Source organism: Egretta garzetta, unplaced genomic scaffold (assembly GCF_000687185.1).
Source record: "Egretta garzetta isolate BGI_Z169 unplaced genomic scaffold, ASM68718v1 scaffold79, whole genome shotgun sequence".
NCBI lineage: Eukaryota > Metazoa > Chordata > Aves > Pelecaniformes > Ardeidae > Egretta > Egretta garzetta.
The window spans coordinates 4771747-4798622 of record NW_009260791.1 but is presented as its reverse complement, the minus strand read 5'-3'; the positions used below and the strand labels follow the sequence as shown (position 1 = coordinate 4798622).

At 36.6% G+C, this 26876-nt stretch overlaps 1 protein-coding gene across 3 annotated transcripts in view; it reads left to right on the top strand.

Moving 5' to 3' along the window:
• Nucleotides 1-26876, top strand: part of MIPOL1 (mirror-image polydactyly 1) — a 183950-nt gene that overhangs the window by 45539 nt on the left and 111535 nt on the right. For all 3 annotated transcript variants that reach the window (XM_035902022.1, XM_035902021.1, XM_009646682.2), the window contains 5 exons: nucleotides 2214-2349; nucleotides 3335-3440; nucleotides 16151-16280; nucleotides 22029-22062; nucleotides 22322-22492. In XM_035902022.1, coding sequence (XP_035757915.1) covers nucleotides 2214-2349; nucleotides 3335-3440; nucleotides 16151-16280; nucleotides 22029-22062; nucleotides 22322-22492 — 577 coding nt within the window. The remainder of the gene's footprint in view (nucleotides 1-2213; nucleotides 2350-3334; nucleotides 3441-16150; nucleotides 16281-22028; nucleotides 22063-22321; nucleotides 22493-26876) is intronic.

Genomic DNA, 26876 nt, shown 5'->3' with positions numbered 1-26876 from the left:
TGGAGAAGGGTAAATATGGTTGAAAAGTGTAGTACAAACTGAAGATTTTATTCTGTTGCTAATTTTGGTCATTTATAGTCATTGATTTCCATACTGAGCTGCAGTCTTAAGAAACATATACACTCATGCTCTATGTGACATAAAATATAAAGGTATATCCAGCTGACTAGGGAACAGGCTACCAGTTTTGAGTGGCTTAGTAATTCTGAAACTCAAGTCTTAGCTGAGAGTGACAGAGTTGCTTTTGAAAATGGGGTCAAGGCTGCAGAGCCCTATGATGTACTTTTGAAAAATATACTGTTTGGCAGATTCTATACCTGGTTTTGTTATCTTTAGCACAATCTAGTGGTGATCCATTGGACCAAAAATGGTTCATAGTGCTTTTCCATCTGGCTTGTTGCCTTTTTGGTATTAGGGCAATGCATCTTGCACTAAAAGCCAAATATAATCCTGAATGCGCAAGTACAGCCCAGCGCAAAGTTAGCCAAAGGTTGTTGCTCCTACCCTTCGCCAGCGCCACTCACACTGGAAGTCAGGCTGGTCTTGGACACTGAGATTAACTTCCCACAGCAGTCAGCATTTTCAGCCATCTCATCTGGAAATACATTGCATGTAGGATCTTAAAGCTACAGGCCAAAACCTTATTGTGGTAGATACTACATGAACTGTACAAAATCTGTCCTTCCCCAGGTAGATTGCAATTAGAATATAAGATGAGAAAATATCTTAATATCGAACGACCCGGGAAATGTTGAGTCAGTGTTGATTTGCACTGTATACGATGGTCTTTATGTACCATCAGTGTAACATGTCAAGTTTTGTTTTCGACACCAGGAAGAAAACATTTAAGGGATTGAAAGGTGATGATGAGGTATATTCAAACTTGTAAATGAGAAGCATCTTCTGGACATGGAAAATGCACAAAAAAAGTTTGAGTTTTCTAATGTCTGGGCAATAGTATCCAGAGGCACAGATCACTTGCAGTCCAAAACAACACTAAATTAAATTTGGTGGACAGAGCAAATATGAAATAGGCTTTGAAAAATCTTGAAAGTGAAGACAAGCAGTTTAAGCACTCTTCCACCCCGTATATACACTGTATTACATTAAGTAAGTACTTTTTTAATGTGAATCTCCCTGCTGTCTACACTTGATGTGCTTTAGGTTGCACTGTAGTTTAATTGCAGACTATGGATTTTAACTTCCTTCTTAAAGAACCATAGAGAAAACAAATCCAGTAGAAGCAGGTGAAGAAATGGGTAGTTAAGTACAAATAACTGTCTACCCAAGAGAATGACTCTTTGGAGCAACAGATACCTTTCCTTTTCTTTCTGGGATGTGAATTACACATAATGAAAGTAATGTGTACAGTCGAAGCAGGAGTTCAAAATGTATGGCTTTTCTGTGGCTACTTCTTATGACTCATTGGCTATGAAGCCAATAAACAGAAAATGCTTAAGGGTAGTGAATGTTAAAAATATTTGCTAATACCCCTTCTAATCCGTTCATCTTCTGATTTTGCTGCCATCTTACAAGTGAGATCGGAGTTATCTGTGAGTATCTGGATAGCCAAGGAGTTTTATAAGTCTTACCTTGAGGCAGAATTTTTGTGGCCATTGAATCTTGTCTTATTTTTTCCTGTCTATGGCTAAGTAAGTTATCTTAAAACTCTGTGAGTGCTATACAGTATGGAATTCATGTTGTCAGTTATAATATTTAAAGTGAAGCCATCATTTTATGGATTTCTGCAAGATGAGCTCCTAGATCTTGTCTTCTGGATATTTTCATTTCACTTCATATGGAATTGTCCATCCTGCCGAAGAGTTTGGTTTCTTTTAACCTAAGCATCAATTTGATCTCCAAATATTTCATTACTTTGTCACGCCATGTTAAGCACAGGTTTTTAATATTTGCTTCCTGTAAGCATTTTATGTTTATAGGCTTCATAGCCAATTTATATTCATCTGTATTATGCCTTAGCACTGTAGTATATTTATTTACTATTCCAGATTTACAGACTTTTTTTTTTTCATAATTACAGATTTAAGAAGTGTTAGAAGGACATCCTTTCTACAAGGACATCCCTTTTACTGGCTATTTAATGCATTTGCAATGGTTAACAAATTTTGATAATTTATTTTTGTGTATTTGGTTTGGGGGGGGGAGGAAACTGGTTTTGTATTATTTTTCTTTTTTTTCTCTTCTAAATACAGCACTGTACAAAGAAAGGCTAACAGGGTGCTCCCTGAATTTATATCCTCACGGAGGGATCCTGCAGATTTAGGTGGAAAAACAGAAACTGCATTCCTTTTAAAAGAATTGGACACTCTGAGAGCCAAAAATAAAAAGGTACAATTGAGATATTCAGATCACAGTATTTGCTCTTTTATGGTTGTCTTACAAAACATACATTTTCAACTGTTCCTAATTTAGTTTTGTTATTTATTTTAGTGCACCAATCAATAGCTTTCTTGTCATTCTGGATTCTTAGTATCTGCTTAACAACTGCTGCTCTGGAATTAAAAAAATCTTTCATCCTACCCTTTGACCTTTTCAATCAGTGACATAGGTTCTCGCATCATGAATGGAACCCAAGGAGGACCAAAACCAAGGCAACGGTTTCGTTAATAGAATCTGGAGTTCATGCTTCTGTACATGTGGTCCAGATGATGAATGTGCCAATACCTTCTCTTTGTTGAGGGGAAGAAAATTCCATCCTACTTGCACACTACATTGCTTCTAGTGTCAGTAGCAGTTGTGTGTGCCTAACCAACAACTAAGTCTATAGTCTGTCCGTGAAGTGTCATTGAATATTCAATGGCAAGCTCATATTTCCATCCAAAAACAGATTCTGTGAATTCCCAGTTAAAAGAAAGGCCTCAATGTGTAAAAGAGTATCAGTTTTCTATCTGGCAATCCACATGAAAAATAATGCATTTACGTCACGGTCTCTTCAGGCTGTGATGTCAGTACTCTTGGTAGGAAACAGGCTATTCCTGCAGACACCACCTGCATTATAATTCCATGTAGTTCTGAACTTTTCCTTAGTGAGAAGGACCACAGGTGGTGATACCTGAAGAAGGGAATCCCAAATAAAATTATGGCACACACATTGTTGCTTGTCTTGTAGAGCAAGATAGGGCAGATGATAAAAAATATATTTTTAACAGTTGTCCTTGAAATAAATAAATATCATTAATTGAACTTCTGTTGTATTTCTTGGTGTTTGTATTTTGGGGGTAAGAAACTATTATTTAAAATTTTCTGGTGGTTAAAAGAGCTGTTTGACTGTTTCAGCTAGATAAGAATCTTACTGTCCATTTGTTCAATTCAGCTTCAGGATAAGCTGTCTGAAAAGGACAAGGAGCTGAAGACAATAAAACTGGACTTAGACCTGCAAGAGAGAGCTACAGAAGCTAAGATTGCAGAAAAGATTGCAGGTACAGTAGGCAAGCGTTTAACAGATGGCTGTATGGCTCATACAGTACCCACGGTTGCTATATGACGTGGCCTAGTGAATGTTAGCTTTATTTGCTAAAGGAGGGAAGATTTGACTTTTTTTTTTATGTGTGGCTGTTTAGAGTTGCTTAGAAAATAGGTGGCTTTAACATCCTGGTACTGGTATTAGCAGGAGCTTTACCTGTATTCATACTGATTTGGGCATTAAATGCATTGTTAACACCATGTCAATCCAATCACAAAAAGGTTGTTTGTTTTGTTGGAAGGTCCTGAACAAACAAGGGGAAATAATGATTACCAGTGCCTCTACCTTTCAACCAGCAGTTCAAATACCACTTATTGTTTTAGCTCGTTCAGAGCAATACTACCCCCTCCCCGTGTATGAAGATAGTCGCACATTCACCTCAACTGGAGACCTGCACTTTTCTTGAAAAATCTGTTCTTTTGATAGTTAATGAATTTTTGTCTGATGATGGTATGTCTCCAGTGAATGAAGTTTATACAAATTCCCAACATGAAAAGGTTTTAAGGTTAAAGGTGAAAGTGAATGCGTGCTTATGTTTGTTGTTAATTGTTCTTTCGGTAGACATACAAGAATGGAGACAGTTTGTATTCTGTGATTTTGGAGATTTGTAAAGTAATGAAGCTGAGTATTTTTATTAGTGAGAAGTGACTGTGTGTACAGTGTACCCAGTGGATGAAAAATACGCAGAAGTTTTTCTCCAAGTGTTTCAAAGAAATTAATGGGAGTGCTTTTATAAATTCATTGTATCATTTGTTCATAAATAAAGTGTAAGCTAGGCAAAATTATGTCCTTACAGGCCACATGCACTTCGTATAGCATTAATAGTACTAATACCTGTCCCCAAAATGCTGGTATGTAAGGGAGAAGTAACTGTCTTCAGGAAAATGGAGCAGAAAATAAACTATCCAGCTGAAAAAAACAGATGGCTGACTTTCCACTTAATGTCAAACTCCTGAGAATACAGTATTCTGTATATATTATTAGATGGAAGAGAGAGTTCCTATGTTTTCTGTGGTGGATGAAGGGAAAGGCAAATCTAATATACCCATTAGGAAACAAATTGAAATACAGGCATAATTTTATTCTTTTTTTTAAAATGTAAACTGCTTGCTTTATTTTCAGAAGAAAAATATCTGCACTGCATGTCATAGCTATATCCAACAGCCAAAAGCTAATGCAAATTGTTTGGGTTGAATCCCAAGTTTTGTGTTTGTTCCTGGATATTTGCACAGTGTTTTACCTCTGTACCTGTAATAGAGAAGTGTTCTCTTTGATATAGCTGTTTATTACTCATTAAAACCTGGAAAGAAATGTGTGTCAAAAGGTGTGTCAAAAACGTGTTTAGTTTCATTTTCATGGATACAGTTGAAATATTTGTTAGTAAATTGTTTTTTCCTACATTACTGTTTAAACATTTTAATTATGTCCTAAGCATAATATTCTCTTCAAAACAGTATGGTTATTAATTAACATAGTTATTCCATTTTAAAAGGAATAAGCCAAATTTGAATGAGAGCTACAATGTGTAATAAGGACGACCTTTTAAAAAATACCCTTTTTTCTCCTTTTACAAGTTCAGGAAGTATAATATCCTTAAATGCTGAGAGAGAGGGCAAGAGGCTCCTTACTGCTTAAGCTGTTTGCAAAAAGGAAGCATCGTTAATGTTTCATGGTCTTTTTGCTTTCCTGTCTTATGATTCTAAGAAAGTTACCAAGTTTGGATAAATGTTTTGAAATCTGGAATGATGTGAACCAAGCTGACTTTGTGGAGGCCTATGTGTCTCTGTCTCATAAAAGCCTTGGGGAGACTTCTAATGGACAAGCAGAACCAAATAAAGACGACTCAGTGTGTTTAAGGAAAAACTTTTTCCCCTTGTGTTACGTCCTTTGAGGAAAAGAGAACACATGCGGCTGTGATTTCATGTTACTGGTTAATGTTTAATTACTGCAGTGTATAACACATGGTAGAGTGAAGCTTGTAAATATGGGTGTTTGCATTTTTATTATTACTTAGTACTGACTTTATGATAAGAAAATGACTCAACAAAATTATATTGTGAAAAATATCAGAAAGATACACCATTAAAATGTTATCTAGTTTGAGGAATATTACAATTCTATTTTAAAATGTAACCCTCTAATTGATGGGTTTTACTTAAACAAGTCCTGCGGAAAGAACAAAAAAGCTGAAGATAAATGCCATTTTAAATTGAAGCTGCAACAGTCTTCAAAAACAAATTACCCAAAGCTTGTTGCTTTATGATTTTTATTTTGTTCAGAGGAAGAATTGAAGAGAAAATGTGTAGATTTGTGAAATGCTTCATGTAAGAACAAGAAAAAGTAGAGTTAAGGCAAAAGATATACATGATGGAAAAGAATGTTTAATACTGTGTGCAGTAAATAACTTATTTTTGGAAGGTGGGTTTTTTTAAATTTTACTAGCCTGGAAAATGGATTTTGGAACTTCCTTGCATCCTTATCTCTGTATCAGGTAGCTACAGCTAAGGAAAATTAGAGAATTCACAGTTTTGGTTGCAGGCTTTTAAGCATTACAGGCTATTGTTTCTGGTGGCCATAGTTGCCACAGGTTCCTGCTGTTTCTTCATTATTCTTCTGTTGGATTTCCTCTCACTATAAGGCAATGTCAGAAGGTACCATTAGTTTCACTCCCCATCTGTGGTGGTTTGACCCTGGCTAGATGCCAGGGGCCCACCAAAGCTGCTCTATCACTCCCCTCTAACCGGACAGAGGAGAGAAAAAAGTAAATCAAAGAGCTCATGGGTCGAGATAAAGGCAGTTTAATAAAGAAAAAAAAAAGCAAAAGCAAAGGCCGCACACGGTAGCAAAAGGAAAGAAAACAAGATTTTATTCTCTACTTCCCATTAGCAGGCGCTGTCCAGCCCCTTCCTGGGAAGTAGGGCTTCAGTATACATAGTTCTTCCTGGGGGGGGGGGGGGGGAGGGGGGAATAGTGGAGGCACAGCCTTGATGCTGTTCAAGCACTGCTCAGCAGTAGCCAAAACATTGCTGTGTTATCAACCTCTTTCTACCTACCAATAGAAAGCACATCTCTGTGCTGCTCGACCCAATACACCATCATGAAGACAAGAACAGAGGTGGAGGTAACATCAGGAAAATCAAGGGAAGCTCACATTATAAAAGAACTGAGTCTAGGATAACATAGGGAAGAAAGGGAACACCACATGTGAACTGGGCATGAAGAATAGACAAATCTTGAAATGTGGGGCTGCACAGCTTTCCCATGTTGAACAGAAAAGGGAATGGGTGCGCTCTGTGGGAGGGGACGAGGGAGAAGGAGCACACATCTGAGGACAGACTGGAAGATAAGGATTGAGATGTTGCAAAGGAGTGAGTGTTCAGAAGGACTAGCAGAGAAGAGATCTCACCTTGGATGGACATAATAAGTGACTTCATTTTTGCCTAACAGATGAATTATACAGAGGATATATAGGAACTTTTAGACAAAAGATCTGGTTGAGTGTAAGTGAGAACTGCAGAGCATAGTGGTAGCCTCTTTAAACTGGAAAAAATATCAAAGCCTTGGTCTTCTCACAGTAACTCTCACTGCTACTGCAACGTGATAGAACATAGTTATGTTTTTGTTGCTATCGCAGCGCTATATATTGGGACTAAGAATAATTCTGAAGGGAAATATAATAAAAAATATTTATCATTAAAGCTTTCTATAGCAAGGGCTATTCTTTGGGGGGGTTTTGCCAGTATCAAATAGTAATGTTACAAAAATTTAATAATTTTTGAAATCAGAGTCAGCTGATTGACTCCAGCCTTGCTAGGTCTGTTAGGTGTTGCACACCACCTTTAATGTCTGAAAAATGTATGGCATTCTGCAGATGCTCTCTGAAAGACCAGGGTTATGATAAGAAAAATAATGTGAAAAAAGGGGAAAGCAGTACTTCTAATACTGTTTTATATGTTATACAGCTTTCAGTTGCTTGGAAACTACAGCAAAGTATGTACAATGAAGTCCCTTTTTTCAGGTCTGTTTTTACAAAAATATTGAGAATTAACGTTTGTGGTGTTCTGGAATTCTTTAATATAGTATGGTAATGTTCATGAACGTTATTTAAAGCTTCCTAAATTAATTTGAAAAATAATTACTGAATGCATATGCAATAGTTTTAATAGCAAAAGTAAAAACAAATATCCAAGTGGCTATTAGCTTAGAGTTAGTTTGATTTAATATCCTGTAAAGTAAGAGGAAATAAGTAATCTTGCCAGTAATAAACTTTGGGTGGCAATAACTTCCAGCACAGAAGAAAAGTATTTTCCATTTCTTCAAGCTCACTTTAGAGTCCCTTTTTAGATGTTATTTTTCTTTCTTGCATGTCATCCATTAAAGATTAGCTGTGGAAGGTTGGAGCATGGAGAGATTATGAATGACAGAACAACTCCTGCAGAATAATAATCAGTTTTTGGTATTTAATGCTGTTTGACTTTTGCAGACACATTTCTTATTAACCTTTGGTACAAACAGAAATCCAGGTTCCTGATATCTCATGGAGAAGATGAATTCAAGATCCTCTTCCAATTAAACTGAAATAAGGCCAATATTGGGCTTTAGCCAAAAGAACTCGGTAGTTCCCAACCCTTGTGTTTATAAACCTAAATATGAATGATATTTTACAGTTTAAGTAGGTGATGCATATACTTCCCTAATTCAGTTTTCTGTGCATAATTCATTTGTATATACAGGCTATATAGTTCTTAGGGGTTTTGTCCTATTAATGCTTCATTATGCAAAACTGTTTCCTGAATATTTTTTCAAAATATTTCCTGGTAAATAACAGAATTTTGAAAATAGCCATAGGATTTGAATCCTCTGTATGGGAAGGTAGACAATCCATCTAAAGGACAGAGAAAAAAAGCCAAGGTAGGTGTGTTGTGACTGAGAACATCTTGGCTTAAATTTTAACAGCTTAATTTGAAACAATGTAATTTTACCTTCAGACTGTCAGACTTGTTGATTGTCAGGAAGTTCCATGCAGCTTTTTGAAGTACAATATATGATGAGCTGGCATAGGTTAAAGTGTAAATTACTAAGCTATTTAAGGGTGAAGCTTGTATGTAGAAAGCAAGCCAGTATCTGCTGCATATTTTTATGATCAGTCTGGCCCTTTTCTCTTCCCCACTATGGTGCTAGATGAACATGAAGAATTGGGTTTTATTCAGGAATAAAAAGGTCTGCAAATAATCTTCTCGGGGTATTACAAAAATTTTTCTTTAACCTGTCAAATGATAACTAGCAAACTTTAATGTAACATTTATATTTTAGCCCCTAAAGTAAATATTCAGGCATCAGCAATTATTCACTGAAAAAAAGTTGAACAGCATTATGTTTTGAATTTTGAAGTCAGCTGTGTTTAGTGTGTTAGAAGCAGAGGCTTAAGTATTATACAGGGATTGGCTTTCACAAGAACTGCCTTGGGGTCTGTGTATAATACTCTCTCCTATTCTTTCCCACTTTATTTTTTTTAATTGAATTGGGATCCAAGTACACAAAGAAAACCTTATGCAGAGCTGCCACTAAGCAACTTTAGCCTTTTATTAGGAACACTCTGTTTATAGCATTGGAAATGTAGGAGCAGATGAATGCTATGCACTAAATACATACAACAAACACAAAGCAATAAAGAAGTCACTGTGTTCTATCAGTGTTTGTTCAGATTGCTTTATCTATAAAGTCACATTTAGGTGTAAATGGCTTATAGTCTATAATTCCTGGTATAGACCAGTGAAAACAAGTAGGAGGAAAAAAAAGTAGTTTTCCTATGATCTTCTTATCACTATTTTGCTTTTATTTTTCAGTTACAGGTCATAACTGAAAGTAAATGAATGGTAGCTTTCAAAAAAAAAAAAAAGCTAGGAACTTAAGTCATCTATTTTGTAGTAGAATATTTCAGCACTATTTTTAAGTCGACAGTCAGCCTTGGGGCTTGTGGTAGTTCGCTATTAACCTGAATGAGAACTGTGTAAAGGCCTTAGGCTTTGAACATTTCTAGGGATTATCTGTATTTTGTAACATGTATGCGCAGAGACCAATTAATGACACATTTTAAAGGCTTTCATAGCAATGCAGTAAATCTGTTTTTTTTGTTTATTTGGGTAGGATAAGGTTGACTTCTTATTTAAGAACTGTGAGCACAGTCATTAAATCTAGTAGAAAGAAGTCTCGGAGGATTTTGATTTCTAAAATGACTGGATAACAAATACATGTGTGTTTGTATTTCTGTAAGATGAACAAGCATATATCCATATGGTTAAATAAAATTTAATAATAGTGGCCCATCTGGAAGTGGCAAGGATAGTTTCCAAGTCCTCCTGTGATTAGACAGAGACCCAGCAGTAGTGGACAGGAATGGGAGGACTGATGAAAATGAAAAGGCAGGTAATCATTGCACCTCTTTTTCCCAGTATAATTCCAGAATTCCTCACATTACTGTAGCTGCCTCTCAGAAATCCAAAGTGAAAACACAACAAAAATCCCTAAAAGGGTTTGGTTAAACCTCTCTGAAGGATAAATTTCAACTGACAGTTTTTTCATGGAAGCAACTGAGCAGGATAAACAAGAAGCTCATTACAGGAATCTTGAATTCTAAGTATGACCTCGCCAAGCAAGTTCTATAATGTTTCTGTTTTTCCTTCCAAATAATATACATCTCTAAAAGGCAGAAAACAGAAAATATTCTTTGCTTCTTTTTTTCTCATGAGTTTAATATTCAGTGCTATGTTAGAGCTGTATAGCTGTATGAAACAGAAGTTGAATCATGCATCAATTTTTTTTTGAGTCATTATTATTATTTTAGTCAATTCTTGAGTATTTAAGATGCTCAGAGCCTTGTTTATTAGAACGTACTATCTCATTTGTATTTATTCTTGCTGTAATGATGCGAATAACTAGTAAAATTAATTTGAATGTACCAGAATCAATGCTAAAGAAAATCCCAAGTCACTTATTGTTCAGCAACCACTGATCATGAATACTGAATCTTAAACTGCAAAACCCTGACCTTTTGCAACAATACATTGTTATTAACAGAAAAACTTTCTCACCATGTCTTTTTCTTGGAATTAACTGATCACTATAACTAGTGCTTGTTACGAAAACAATCAGCAAGATTTTAATTGTACAATTTCTTGGATAACTTTTTTTTTCCATGTAGTCCAAAGCCAAAAGCAGTATTACATCACATCTGTTAATGTCAAATACCTTGCAGATTCCAAAAGGTGGTTGTTAATTCTGTAAAGCTGACTTATCTTGAAAGCCAGTTGTTATAGTGTTATATTTACTGTATCTTCTGACATAGCAGTGTGGGTAGTGATCTCATCTTTTTCTTATAAGGTCTAGCCTGTATTCTGGATTTTACATTTTTAGTGAGTAACATGAAGTGATTTCTGCTGCCATAGATGTTTTAAGTCCTAACAATTTCTTCTTTCTTGCCTCTCCTATTCAGTTTTTTTATTTACACAGATGACCTCTAGGAAATCAGCAAACAGAGTTCTTTCCTGGGAACCATGCTTCCCTCCCTTCCCCCAAAGTTCTGTTGTTTGGAAAATCATGAACCACTGTTTAAACTAGAATGGTTTCCAACACACCTTCTCGCTACTGCTGTATTTTTAAAGGTAGTTTAAAAAGTGTAGAAGATAGGTTTGCCAAAAGAATCAGGTTCAACTAAGAAAATATGTACACTGCTTTGACTCAGTAAACTCATACTCAGTATGGTTCATCTTCTTCATATTTACTTTTGCCCATATTAGAAAACAATTAGCTTACTAAACAAATTTGAGTATTTGGGAAAAAGAATCTACTTTGAGTCTCTCTCATTTGACTAAGAATTACATGATATTTGATAAGCTTGTTTAAAAATGGACATATCCAAATATTATTGTAAACACCCATTGATTTGTTTTACCTGCAATATAAGTATTTTACTTAGTTGGCTTACATAGTAGCTAATAATATTTGTTAATGTAATTTAACTGCTGTGAACCTTTACTGAACAAATATTGAAATTTATACAAGTCAAAGAAAGAGAATCTCTAATGACTTTTGTAAAGGCTTCCATTTAATAGTTAAGGAGAAAAGTTTATATGACATACCAGATGCAATTAACAGTAGATTTTACATTTAATAAAAAGAAAGAAGCATATGTATTTGCTTTATTCATTCCATCATAATTTGCATTAGAGCTGTGGGTGTTTAATGAGCAAATTCCAGCTAAAATGCTATATTGATTTTCTAAGTGAACTTTGTAATAGCTATCTACCTTACAAAAGCTCTCTGTTTACAATTGTTTTCTTTACTAAAAACTAAAAATGTTTTAGAATTGATGAGTTTAGCATAATGATTCTTTTAAAATAAAGAGCTCTTTTAGAGTATGCAGGGATTTTAGTTACAAGAAGAAAGATGTTATTAAATTATTCCAAAGCAAATAAAGTTTATGCAACTAAGTAGTAATGTCATATTTATATATATTACAATGTTTGCAAGCATTGGAAAATAATCCGTTTTTCTTAATTTAACACTATGGGATTTAAATATTTTAACTCTTGAATGTCATATGAATATGAATTAGTAAATGACACAATTCATTTTAGCTTAATACTTGACTATTCATGCTTCATTTTTGTGTGTCATTTTCTTGCTTGAAACATGAGTTCTATAAGAATTTGTGTTTCTTGTTGGTCAGGCCTCAAGATAAACAGGATAGGGTTGGTTCGTGCGCCATTGGAAGGTCTCCAAGAAAAACCTCATGGTGTCGACCAGAGCAGTTGGTGACTAAGTAGCTGGATCACTTTTTTCATTGGATCAGGCATCAAGCCAGTGTGCTGGTATGGGGCTAGTATTTTGCTGGATATGCCATATCTTGAATGGGGCTTAGGAGCCTGACTTGTTACTCTCAATTACTTTTTGCCTGGCATTTTTAAGAAGCATTTGGATGATTATCTGGATAGCCTTTACTCTTTTTAATATGGAGGATTTTTATGTCACACTCTCTCACAGACTTTTCATTGGACGGGTTATACTTCACATACTTTCCTAAATATGACACAGGGTTTTGATTTGCTGCTGCATTGCAACCCAAAGGTGCACGTATTTCAGTTGCTTATTTAAAGAATCTTGTGATCCTTATGGTCCTGAACTTTTACTTGTGACTCATTCATAACTCAGTCTGAATGGTGAACGTTATTGTTAACATCATACTTCGGGCTACCTGCAATTGTGTAACTGTTGTAATATTCCATATAGTATTAAAAAAGGAATGTGTAAAGTATTAAATAGTCAGAAGTTTATAGGCATTGGATAACAGAAATGTCTAACCTAAATTCAGCAGAAGCTTTGGCTGGAAGGAATCAGGTGAGTTAGCCTTCTGTGGATTGTTAAAATGAGTTAAATGAGGACTTTTTAAAGTATTTTTTACATTTCTTGTGGTAATTGTCAGTATTGCTACATGGTATTGAAATGCCATGTAGCTAAGTATCTGGTTTTTTCTTTTTTTTAACTTCGATTACCATATAGGCATCTTACATGATTTTCTACACTCTTCCTAATCAGTTTTAATGTGAAAAAGTTAATTTGCAATATTACATTTAAGAAATAGAAGCAAAAGCCAAAGACTTGTAATTGATATGGAACTACTGTAAATTTTTTTTTTAATGTAGTTGGTGGATCTGGTTGTTGGGATATTTACTCCAATGCCTTAATTTAGTAGAAGGATAAGAAAATAAGAAAGAGTTGCTCAATTTAAATCCCTTTTCCATAGCCAATAGTTAAAAGACGGTATTTTGTAATGGACCTTTGGGTGGGGGAATGGTTTGCTGTTCAAGGCAATTAGCCTCTGGGCTGCTATCAGACATGGTAAGATTTGAGATAAGCAGGATGTTTAAGTAACTTAACAAATCTCTTTTTCCTAATGTTTTCATACTGTTATATATATATTACTTTGGTTTAAGGACAAATAAGCAATAATCTTGTTTTGACTGTACAGGCTTTTTATTATTATCACTGGCTATGGTTCCTCAGAGAGGGAATTAGATATACCAAAACACAGTCCCTCTAAGTGTAGTTATACACTTAAGACCCATTGTAGCAGTCAGCAAATTGTGGGTTTCCATGCTGAGGTGGGGACATTGTAGGGTCGGACAGAAAGGGATGCACTCAAAGAAGTTAACTAATCTGGAAACTAATTAGCCCCACAACAGTAATACGTGCCGAATCTTCAGCTATTTTAGACAGCTTTCTATTCATTCCTGCAATTGTTTTCATTATGAAAATTGCATAATGTTTCCGCTTGCAGCTTTAGGGAAAGGGTTCTCTCTGCAGTATCGCTGGCATGATGCTAGGTATACTGACATAATTTACTTGAAAAACTATAGTAAACAAATATATTAAGGTACGGACAGGTAATAATTACTATACAGAACTAAACTGCTTGCGTATTTCTGATCCAACCGGGACATAGAAGTTGTATTCTGGTTTACCCAGGCAGTCAAGCCTGAGGAACTAGTTCCCCTGCCATCACAGATCTTAGGAACCTAAGTGGAAGTCTGGGGAGCTGAAATGCACAGCCCAGCCCATACAATTTCTTCTTGCTGAGCCACCTACCTTTGCAGATATTGGACTCATCCTCTGCCAGTGCTGCAAACTTATTCCTGACTACCAATCTGTGTGCAGGCAGTTTTGCAGCTGGTTTACTTATGCCTTAGTTTTTCCATTCCACATCAAGCAAAGCTTTCCTGTTGCAAACAGGGCAAATAGATCAAATAGAATTAAATCAGTGTTTGTTAAATTTTCTGTACATTACAAGATTTGTGCTTCTGATGTTTTTTTTTTTTTTAATCTTTTTGTGATGCAACTTGTTCCATCTCTGGCCTGATGACTAGGCTTGCAGCTCTTCTGCAGACTTTTGTAAGAGGAGGGACTGCACTCCCTGAAGTGACCTTTAGGCTTTCCCTGTTGTCTTTTGTCCAGTCTGCTGTTATCATGCAACCTTTTACTAGATCTGCAAAAAATGCTTCCTTACTCCTCAGCAACACTCTTCTCCCCAGCTTGAGGACAAGAGAATTGCTTTCCTACCTTGAACATCTTCCTAATTCATCTCTCAGCGTTCTTTATCTGTTCATCTTCTCACTCATCTTACATCACTGCTTATTGGAGCTGCTTGTGAACTGTACTAAAACTTACCACTTTCTGTATTTCGGTTGGGATGATTTGGGTTTTTTTCCAGTACTAGTAATGTGTATTTTGTGCCAGTAATATAGCTGCTACCCAAATGTACTACTATGTTCCTATTGTTCCATTCTGTCAAGAACCATAAGGTGTTTTATGTATTATCACACTGTGAAGTTTTTGTACAGTAATGTACAATGGTGAAGTAAGAGTAAACTAACCTATAAAAACAACCAAGTTGATGTCAATTGAGGCAAGAATGGAGGGGATAAAACCTCTGTCCTAAAGTGAAGAGGAAGCCTTTCTTTGAGATATTAAATTAATGACTTGAGCAGTGGTTCAGAGAGGAGCAGAGTTCTGAAGGAGGTAAGGAAGCCCAGCAGCAATACAGAGGGTTCTTGAGAAAAAAATTGCCAGTATTTGAAAGGGACCGTAGTAGGAGACTGTGACTAAACACCAGCTTGGCAGACTAGAAGAGGAGCATGGGGAATACTGGAACCTGCAGATGTCAGTTGAGTTTTTTGGAGGTGCCTGTGACAATCAGGGATGATATAGTCCTCTGTCTATGTCCAGGAGTGACAGCAGTCTTGCTATGGCATCCTGAATGTCCCTAGACATTTCAACTGCAAGGTTTTATGATGACTGTGAGGAGAGATTTGCAGTATTGCAGAGGGAAATGATGAAAGTATGAATAAAGATTTTAGCGGAGGCAGGGTCGAGGTAAGGATTCTGGCAGTGTGCCAGAAATGGTGTTAGACATATTGACAGGGAAGAGGCAGGAAGAAAATGTAAGCTCAGGATGAGGAATGACTTGAAGGTGTTAGTTTGCTCCCAAGGATAGACAGTAAATCTTAGTTTATTGGCACCTAATGCTCCAAGGTCCATGTATGCCGTAACAGATAATATAACAGTATATTACACAATAAAGTAAAGGCTTGGCAGAGAAGGAGAGATGCCAGCTGTGCCATTCTTGTGATACCAGAGACAGACTATGAAAATATTAGAATTTTTAATATTTAATATCAGTGTGCCACCCTGATAAGAAGCAATGTGATGGCAGAAGTAGTTTTAATGGATCATTACTTTTAACTCTGTGTCCTAGAAGAAACCTATTAGTGTGTCATATGATTCTGAGCTTTAAGAATTGCTTTTCTGTTAAGCAAGTTTTTAGAACAAGTATTTAGAACACAAAGCAAATTACTTCCTTGCCCTGTTTGATTATACAGGGGTGAATTTGAGAACACATAGCTTTATTTCATTCCTTAAAGTATTCATTTTAGCAATCAACACCTATTTAGTGTTGTGTCTGAAGAGTAATATAGACCTTACCCAAAATAATCCGAGGTCAGTGGAGGAATGTTGATTTTTAGGAGATGCTGGCAAAGGCCCATGTAAGTGCATCTAATAGTGTCTTTTACTGTCAAACTTGTTTGTTAAACACACTTGTTACTTTTGCAGCTCTGGTGGAAGAAGTTTATTCTGCTCAACAGGAACGTGACGAGGCTGTCATGGCAAGGCTTAGGTTAGCCAATGAAGAGAGAGATGAAGCATTTCTACGAGTCCAGCGTTTAGAAGAGTCTCTTAAAGAGTATGTATACATTTCCTGCCCTGTGCAAAAAGATTGTTGTATCAGTCTGACTGTCATAAAACTGCTCGACAGTGGTTATATAAGAAAACTTAGCACAAACTTCTCTATGACAAAATACCAGGCTAGTGCTAGTCTTACTGTGTTATTGGTTAATTTGTTAGACATCCTATAAGACAGTATTTTTGTCTGGAGACTGAGAGCAAGGTGAATAATTTTGGTCACAAAAATTAAAAATATAATCAAAAGCTTTGGTATTGATTTATTCAGGGATAAATAAGACAGATGAGACATTTTGTAGGGGTCTTCTGACACAGAGTACCAGAATGTCAGTCAGAAGTTGCAGTGTATAGGAAATCAATCAAGCCTTTAAGCCCACTAGACATTTCCTTCAGCAAAATTTCTACTAATGATGTGGTGACGTAGTAAAAGTATATGGGTTTTTTCTTATCTTTAGTGTAGGAGCAGTTTGTAATAAGGGTATAATTAATACTTAATAGAGTTTTATATATGCCATGTTAACACAACAGAAACAGGCAATCTCATTTTAAACAAAACTGTTAAGTCAGGAGAGGAAGATCAAGAACGGTTTCTTTTCTCGCTTTGGGATATAGGCAGCTTTGAAGCTACAGTTTGCCTCTCCATGTAATCCTTCTCCATCCGAGTTGTGATCATCTTGGCTACTGTCTATGGTAGTCCCCCAAAGGGTAGTTCTCCAAAGTCTGGAGTGGCTGAGAAATTCCTCCTGTTTTTCTGCCAAGAGAAATACAAAGCAAACAGAGAAGTTTTTCATGGTAGGAGACTGAATAGGTGCAGTTATTAGTTAACTAAATGGCAGACGATTATGTTTTAAATAATTGATTCTACTAAGAACACTCTTTCCTCTTTATGGCAGAAAACCAGTTGTCTTCTTTCGGGTATTTTTGTAGGTAAGGCCAGAGAATGTTATCTAAATAAATTTCAATAGTCTGCACATAGTTTGTGCACCATTACTCTGTGGAATTTACAAGTTGCTTGAGTTTGTCACAGCCTGTAAGTATGACTCAACAGCAAGATTAGGAGATTCCATTCCCACAAGAATTAGTGCATAATTTGTTGGAGTAAATGTCTCTACAGAGCCCGTTGTAGGTGTACGTGTATCTGAAATCTTGCTTTGAGCAGCAATCTCTGAGGAAATTACAAATGTGCTATAAATTCCCATAAGAGACATCATAACTGTGAGCCTTATTCCATTTTTCCAGTTTCTTTCATCGCTCTTCTAATTTTTTATGTTCCCACAGTAAAGAAAGCAAGAAATTTTTGTATGGCCCCAAATACCAAATGAAGTGGTCTATAAGTGGTTAGCATAAACTCGAGATCTTTGGGGTTAAAGTGCTCAAGTCCCGCAGCAAATTAATCTGGTCAACAGACGTAGTCAATGACTTGGTTTTCTGGAACAAATCATTGGTTATGAAATGTGTGAGAGGCATATTGTTGCTTTTTCTCCAGTGGAATCCATAGACACACGTCTGGCAGTTCTTGACACACATGAATCCCTTAGAACACCATTGCTTTTTTCCCTTTGATCCCTTCTGTCCGCTTCACTCATGTACCGGAAGACCAACTTAGTTCTAAGCAGAAGGATGAGAAAAGAGAAGAAACTCCATTTCTTGGAGAACATGCATACTACCTTCCCCCAAAGAATGTCGTTGCAGAAGGTACTGGGTACACTGGCAATGACAAAAAAGTTACTTGCTCCAAGAAGGGGGTCAGTAACTCCCTTACCTGATAGCCTGGAGCCAAGCTATTACACTTTATTGCTGTCATTTAGAGAATAGCAATTGTTGTTGCTGTCATCCACTTGGGTGCTCTTTCTGATGCTTTATAGAGGCCTGATACCCTGATGCCATTCACAGTCTCAGAATTGGCATAGGAGATTTCCCTGTGGAGAACAGAACACCAACCCAACATGGGTAAAAATTGCCATGGGCTAACCAGCTACTGTTGGTTCAATACCTGATACGCATTCCTCTTTGCCTAAACCAGTGAGCCATTGTCTGTAGCTAGCATCGCTTCCTTTATATTCTGCAAGGGTGAAGGTCAGGCTTCTGTGTGATATTTGCTGTCATGACAGCCAATAGCAGAACACAAGACTGGAGACAACACCAATTTAGTTCAAAAGAATCGTCTTTGCCAGGCTGCATGTGTACTGTAAGATCATAGTTCCAGTATTTTCCAGGGTCTCCTGTTCTGCATTGCAGAGATCAACTGTGGCAATGGCAGCTCATTGGGAAGGGTCATACCCAAGTCTTTCATGTCCTGGGTTCTGTGTGACCTGTCACTGAATGCATCCTGGACAGCAATAAAATCCTTAGGCAGATCCCAAGCAGGTTTATGCCTCCCACAGGGCACAAAGATGTTGCTGAAGGGTTCTGAAAAATGTTACATGCTTTTATTCTCATTGATAATTTTAGTGTTAGTCATCAGAACAGTAAAAGAAAAATCCTAATTGACAAAAGTCACAAAGGCACAGAGCGCAAAAGCTTCATTTGTTCCACTGTAAAGTTTGTTAAAGTTTATTAATCATCCATGCAGCAGATACTCAATGGTAATGAATTACTGGACATTAATTGCCATATTTAATCCCCTGAAAGGGAGAAAAACTCATTCTTTATGTTCAAGTAAACATCATGTTCACTGCATCAGATGTCTTAATATCTGCCTCTTTCCTTACCTTGTTACCCATTCAGCTAAACTGCAAGTTTGATAGGAATGTCTTAAGCCATATCAGACAATGTAAGAAACTTGAAAGATGTCTTGCTCCGATCCACCAATTTATATTCAATATTACTTCAGCCCATGGTGACTGCATCCATTTGTGCAACCTGACCAAGATCAAGCTGACCACAGCTTTTCCCTGACCGGTATCAGTTCTCTGTGTGACAGCACCTTCTAGATAATGTGATATTTCTTCCAAAAAGAGCAATGGTGTGGTACAGGGAAACATTTCCTGTTGTTATTATTGGTTTGGGGAGTTTTGTATTCTTTTTTTTTGAAGAAAGTTCTTGCTGCTTTTGAAATCTTGGGGCATTACAGAATGAAGAAGGCAGGATTGCCTCCATCAGGCTCAGCTACTTTTCTTCTGGTGCACTTATTCTAAACTTACAAGGTGCTTATTCGTGCAACCATACACCTTGCAAGCACGAAATGGTTGAGTGGAGCCAGCACTCAGGCTTTTCAGAACATTGGGCATCTTTACTAACATCTCAGCTGGGGTGACAAGATACGAATTTCTCTATCTGCCTGGATGTCTAGCATTTTGCAATGGGAGGAGCAAGCCAGGACTCTGACTGAGAAGAGGCAAATTGCAGTGCTGCATTCTCAGAAACAGAGTCAACCCCATGAGGAAATTACTTTTCTCAGCCTCTGTTTTCGAAGTAGTTTATTACTGTGGCTGAATGGAAATTTTTTTGGAGTTCACCTCACCTCTCCACTAATCCTTTGGAAGGAGTAGGGATGATGGGATGAGCCATGAGGGACTCACTGTATTTTATTTAATTTTGGAGTTTCTTCTGGAGTCTTGGAACTTTTCCGACTACCACCCTTAATATTTTCTTCCTGATGCTGGCTGTTCAAAAGGTCAAGTTCTCTGTCTCAGACGTGGAGCACATAGAGGTTTGTTTTTATTTAAAGAACATTGGCTACTTGTGCCATACTCATCAAGTTTTAGAGCACAGGTCACTCATTCCATCTGCTTTGGACTTATTCCAATCAGAGATCTTTACAAGAGGGCAATATTGAACAGCCTGCCAACCTTTATCAAATGCTTTAATGCTTTCTTTAAGTTAGCAGCTGGAGCTATTCTGTTGTCATTATTTAACTGTAACAACCAAAATTCTTTCAGTCCTGTTGGCCCTAGGGCTTATATTAGCAGAATGTGTGTAGAAATGGGGAGAAGAGGAATCCTTGCTTACTGCTGTTTAAAATCATGAGAGATCTAAGGGTCATTTATTGCCTGTTCACAGCACAGGGAGAGGCAGCAGGGCAAATACGCAGCTCTAGATGCTGCTTTTTAAAAAATACTGTCACCTAAGGAGTAGTACGTACATCTCCAGGCAGATCCCTGTGGTGGCAGTATGCCGAAGGGCTGCGCTTATGGGTAGAACTTCCTGTTCTTTTTCCCACCCCCATTCCTCCCTAAGGTGTCTTGCTTACCCAGCCCGTTGGTTTGCTGGGTGATTTTGTTGACCCACACTTTTAGCAGGGTAGAAGTCCAGTGGAGAAGCCAGGTCAGTCCTGCCAATTTACTTAGACAAATGCCGTTCCTTTCACTGAGAATACAAACTAGCTGGAGATCCACGTTTAAGTAGCACGTAAAGTGGCACTTCGAGCAACATAGAAACCTAAAGCAGAAACTCTACAAAGAGCCAAGTCAAGGAGCCAGTTCTGAGAATTTGGACTTATGTTTGTTATTTTATGAGTTGTGCTACTTTGTGAATACGAGTCAAACCCAGCAAAGGTTAGCTTTTACTTTCTTTAGTTCTGGTGCTGACTGTATATGTTGGAGTAGTTATTGCTTGTGAATTCCATATAAATATACCAGCTGTTGTTCACTACTAGTATATTCTGAATTATTTCTTTTTTATTTAAAGAATTAATTTCTGTCCTGGTTGATTTACTCTGCCTTATGTACTGTTATCTGGTAAAACTAATGCTTTAATGTAAAAGGTGCTAGTGTGCTGTCAAGTGCTCTATGATGTTTGCTAGCTAAAATCTTGGCTTCAGAGCAGCACCTGTCACAGCACTGTTGAAAAAGTGTGTGTTGCTCTTTTGTAGATGTTTAATGCTGCTACATCTGTCTTTTAAAATATCATATGCTAGTGTCAGACCTACTTTTAGTAGAAGTCACCATTAAGTAAATAGAAATGAACTGGCAAGGTAACTTTAATATGCTCATTTTTACAGAAAAGAGGTGTCTTCTGTTTTAAAACACACATAAGTGTTTTAAATATGCTGTCCATATAACGAACCTTAGGTAAAATAAAATACATGCTATCTCATTTATTAGGCTTTTTGTGCTATCATTCACTGCTTTTGCGCAGCCAGTGTTCAATGCTGTATGACTAAATTCCTCGTATCATCTTTGTATTTGACAGGTCAATATATGTTCTGTTGAAATAGAAAGGGAGGAAAGTGAAGGGGGTTTGTTCCAGAATTAAATGAGGGCCTGGCAGAGAATTGGCTTAGCTTGCTATTTTATGCAAGATATAAAATCAAAATATTTTTAAGGAAACTTCAACTAGAGGTTTTTTCCTCATTTTGGAAGAGAGAGGTGGAAAAAGAATTACTATAAATGGAAAAAAAAAATTCCACACAGAAGTCCTGTCCTGTTTCATTTGGGGTGCAGTAAAAACAACAAAAATACAACGTCAGGTAAAAGTTGTAAGCCTAGAAATAAATAAAATAAGAGCATCAGTCATTTCTATCGCTGGGGAACTTTCTTCATCTAAGCACATATGAACAATTGATCCTTGTAGTCATATATAGCAGTAAACATTAATAACTTAACAGTCTGAAGTCAGTGCTGAAGATATGGAGCATTATTGAAAGATGGAGTCGAGCAGGTGGCACTTTAATATGTTCAGTGTCATGGTTGACTCTAAAGACTAGTAGAATGAAATTACTTGAGGTTCTAAAGATTTAAAAAGCGAACTCATTTTGCTGCACTAAGGAAATGCTACTGATCAGGCTTTCTGTGTCCCTTTTTTCTAGGCTAGAAAATATTAACCCTGAAGAAAATGACATGGTAAGCCATTCTCTGAGGAGATTTCTTGATGTCAGTCTTATATCTTAGAGGCTTAAGTTCAATTGAGTGGGTTTCAAGAACTAAGATGTGGGAAAAAGAAGAATTGACACACTAATAATGTACATCTTTGCTGCAATATGAAAATTCAATAACTTCACTCAGTCAATTTACAATTCACATGTGCCTATTAATTAAAACCCTATATTAAATAAAATATATTAAAACTTCATGTCTGACTAACATATAATGCTGTTGGTAGACATTACAGGAATTACTGAACAGAATAAACAATGCAGACACAGGGATAGATATACTGAAGAATGGAGCTATAATTCTGAATCGAATACACAGGACCAAAGAACGTAAAAAGAAAATAATAGCTGAGGAAATGAACGCAGTAATAGAACAACGGGATGCTGCTTTGTCTCAAGTAAGTCTCTACAAGTATATAATCACTCAGTACCAAATTTCTTTTTTTTTTTTTTTTTTTTTATGCTTTACTTTTGGGGAAGGAAATTATTTCTTTTACTTTTCTCTTGAAAATCTCAAAGAGAGCCCTTGCAGTAAATGACTGATTAATGACCGACTGTTTTTTCATGGTAGCAGTGCCCATTGAAATGGCATCAATGCGTTTAATGAGAAGGTTTGGGGTTTTGGGTTTTTTTTGCACCTGATCACTAGCTGTCTCCTTTTTTTAAAAACAAAATAGTTTAGTGTATTGGCCAATCTAAAAAGCTGTTAAGGGCTTCATTTTGCATTATGCTGTATTGGTATAATGCACTGGATGACAGTTAACCAGGACTCAAGGATTTTTAAAGGGTTATAGGTGGCAGAAATATACATTAAAGGAAGATAATGGTACCACGTGCAACAATGCAAGCAATTCCTCCCTTTGTTGCTTTACGTTCAGGAGATAAAAATCAGCATGTAGTCCTTGACTCTCAGTCTTACGCTTCTGCTACGTGACTTGAAAGAACCTGAGGTCCCTTTTCTGCTCAGTTCACTCATTCCCTGCAATTTCCCATTTTCACAGAACACTATTGTCTTCATGCTCGTTACCGTGAAGAGTCTCCTTGCTTTTCCCATCTCATGGAAGAGTTTTTCTAATTTTTTTTTTCCCCCCACAGTTTTCTTTCCTGGATTTTAACCTAGATTTAGCTCAATAGGAACAGGCTGGATATAACTCCTTATGTATTCATTCCAGGCAAGAAATTTCATCTGACTCTTCCAATATTGAAAATTTAGATTTTCAATGTGAGTTACCAAAGTTAGCCCATGTCTAACTAATTTCTATTAAAGTCAGGTTTGTGATCTTGAGCGGTATTGATAAAGTTGATTGAATTTCTGTTGTATTGAGGAGTCTCCCCTTCTACACACCCTGTAATTTTCACTTTTTTGCAATCATTGTTTTTGCATTCTCTCCTACTTTAGCCTTGAAAGCCCCATCTGCCTGGTGCTTAAAATATTTTGTGTGTCTATCCAGTATGCACTGCAAATGATGTTAATGTTGGAAGATGTTAATATTGGAAGATGTTAATGGTGGAATTTTACTTTTTCAGTCTACTTGCTTTTGCTTTTATAATAATGGCGGGCAGCATAGCTACTGGGAAACATCCAACAGTCCTGCCAAAAGTTTAGGTTTGTTCTTTGCACAGGGCATTTGAAAAGTGAGCAGCTTATAGGAGAAAATCCTATAAAAGAAGGTCCTTTTGATTTTTTTTATTTTTGTTTTGTCAATTTTTGCCTCTGTTGAAACAGACTTTCAGGCATACTTGGACCATAAAACTTTTATGAATGTCAGAAGAATGTTGTTGTAGGGCATTTTAATAAGTATTTTAATTGAATTGATTTTTAAGCTGCCTGTTTAAGGAGTAATCTTGTCCAAGTAATCAGCTTGGAAATTAATAAAGATAATTATTTTAGATAGTAATGGATCAAGTGCCACAACTAGCAAAGCCATCTTTGGGCCTGTCAGCAAGAAGCATGGGTAATGTTAAGTAGATAGTGCAGCTGAAAAAATAAATGAATAAAATAATAAATCCCTGCCAAATGAAAATTTAAATATTTGGTATTAAGCTGTACTACTGTGATACTGTTTGCAATTTATAATACCATCATTTGAAATTATTATTATTATTAATAGAACTATTGATCATGTGCTGTGTTTTCACATATGTGATGCTTTTATAGCTGTAACTCTTGAATCTAGAAAATAGGTCCTTGGAATTGAAGCTACCATTTCAACCTGCATTTCTCACTTGATGATTCCTTGGGAATTCGTACCGTACTTGAATTATTAGTAGTCTTTTGTTAACATTGCAATAGCGGTAGTTATTACAGTGCTAACAGCAAGAACAATAGGAGAGGGATTCCTACATTAGACCACAAAGGGACTAGGTATAATTCAGGGGATGTATATGCTTAGCATAACAAATGCAAATTATTGGAAGTTAGATCTGAGGTCATTTCAGGCATTCATAACATCTGAAAGTTAAAATCTTTTTCTTTTTGGTGGAGGTGACATAGGCTGAGACAAAACAGAAAGAGTAAACCATCAGCATGCTATGGGCTGTCCGCTGGAAAAGGCATTTTTAAAATTCAGAGGTCACTGGGCAATGGGAGCTAAATGCTTCATGACACATTGTGTGAGCACCATGTTGCTCTGTTCCTCCTTGCTGTTGTGTGGTGATGGAGACAGCAATGTCATTTGAATGACCACTATAACCATGACAGCGTATGCCTGTATGACAGAGAACTGCCTGTATGATGATAAGGGTTTGAACTGACTGTGTTTAATGAAGCTGCATCTGTTATCCCTCTTGATGGTTTTCTTCACAATAGCCTGGCATTTGACAATTGAGCACGGTGAACATAAGTAGTATCTAGCTTCTGGTGTTTTACTGATTTTCCTCAGTAAGAAACAATAACACAAAAGCCTTCACAGCTCGAACACAATGCTTTGATTTCAAGTAAGGAATAGGTTACATTCCTAGAAAATGGACATTCTATGAACTGTTTCCTATGACCAAGTACAGATTACTTTCAACCTGTTTTTGAAATGCAGTTTTGCAATACTTTTCCTGGTAGTTATACTACTAAGTTGCCTTTACTGGGCTGCTATTGCAGCGTACTTGACAATGGTTAGCTAGTTGTGATATTTCTATTTGAATTTTACTTCAATAATTCTTTTATTCTTTAAAAAATGAAGATCACTGTCCATGTCTTGGAAAGGTCAAGAAAACGTTTTTCTGAGCTCTAACACCCAAGAACTTCTGCATATTTTTTTTTGAGATTTCAAACATGAATGTTACTTTTTACTAGGAAGCAGATAGAGGCACTTCTATCACTGTATTGAGCCCTGCATGTGTATGTAATCTTAGATCATTCACTAGATTGCTGAGCAAATATGCAAACTACTTTTTGTATGTGTGAAAACAAATAAAATGGTATAAACTCAAATATTTGATACTACTTTTAGTATGTATTTTCAAGTGAATAAAAACCAAACAACTAAAGCGTGGCTAAACATTGACATCCATCTTCTCCTGTACCAACCCCCTTAAAAAAACAAACTCAACTGTTTGGTTGTATTTGCTAAGATATGTTTGTTAGTGAACAGATATTGTGTTATACTGGGAAGCTTGAGTCAGTTTTATGACTGATCCTCTGAAAGGAAAATGAAGAAAGATGCTGCCTGTCATGAGAAATAAAACATCAGTTTCTTGTCTGTTATGTTCGGTTTTGTCTTAACCCATTCAAGGAAAAAACTTATTTGTCCAGTGCGTTGTACTATAGTTCTGCCTTTCTTCAAAAATCTTTCTTGCTTGAGTAATCCAATTAGTGACAGACATTTAATAAAGATTACACATGGCATAGTCACATTGTGTGATCTCCATAAAATACTTTAAAGAAGTGGTTTCCAGCAGGAGGCAATACAGTGCAATGTCTCACACTAGCCACCACCTATTAACCACATCACACCTTATGGACAGGAATGTTAATATGATTACAGGGTTGGCAGCTGAAGCTAAGGGCTTGAGTAAGTCATTACAATTACTTTTCTTCTGGTTTAGAGAAGAAAGAGGACCTTTTAATTGGTACTGCTTGAAGGAAGTGATTTTTTTAAAGCTAAATAAGACATGGCTTATAGTTCAGGAGATTGTGTTTGATATGTTTTCAGTCCTAACTTTCATTCTGTGATGTTTTTTGTTTTGATTGAGAACAGTCAGTTCTATACAGAGTTTTAAATATTAAAGGTGTAGAATTTGTTGTTAAGGAAAAACGGTGGTTTCATGGCTGGCAAAGTATCATCTGTAATACGCTGATCTTGAAGCAATAACATAACTGGCAAGCAAACCTGGTTTTACAGCTTTGAATAGTTTGATCACATCCTGCTGTGCAGGAACACGCTTATGACTGTTCATGTAAAAAATTGGCATGCACCCAGTTGCTCATCTGAAGCAAGTTTAAGTACCTTTCTCCATTTTGAGGCACTGTTTGGCAACAGGCAGCACTTTATCATCACTGAAAACAAAGCTGAGAAGCACTATGCTTGACTGCCCATCATTATCAGTTTCGACTAATGACTAATAACTGATAAATGTCTGTACTTACAACAAGCCAGCTTCTTACTTTTTTTTTTACATTCTGCTCAAGCAATTTCCCTCCTTTTACACCAAATAAGGTGTAAAGCTCTGTGTTATCTGTGATTCACAGAGCATTAAAAGGCATTCTCAGCACACGTGAGCGAACAGGTCTTATTGAAGTAATAAACTCAAGTGCTGTATGAAGTGTCAAAACAACAAAAGCATATG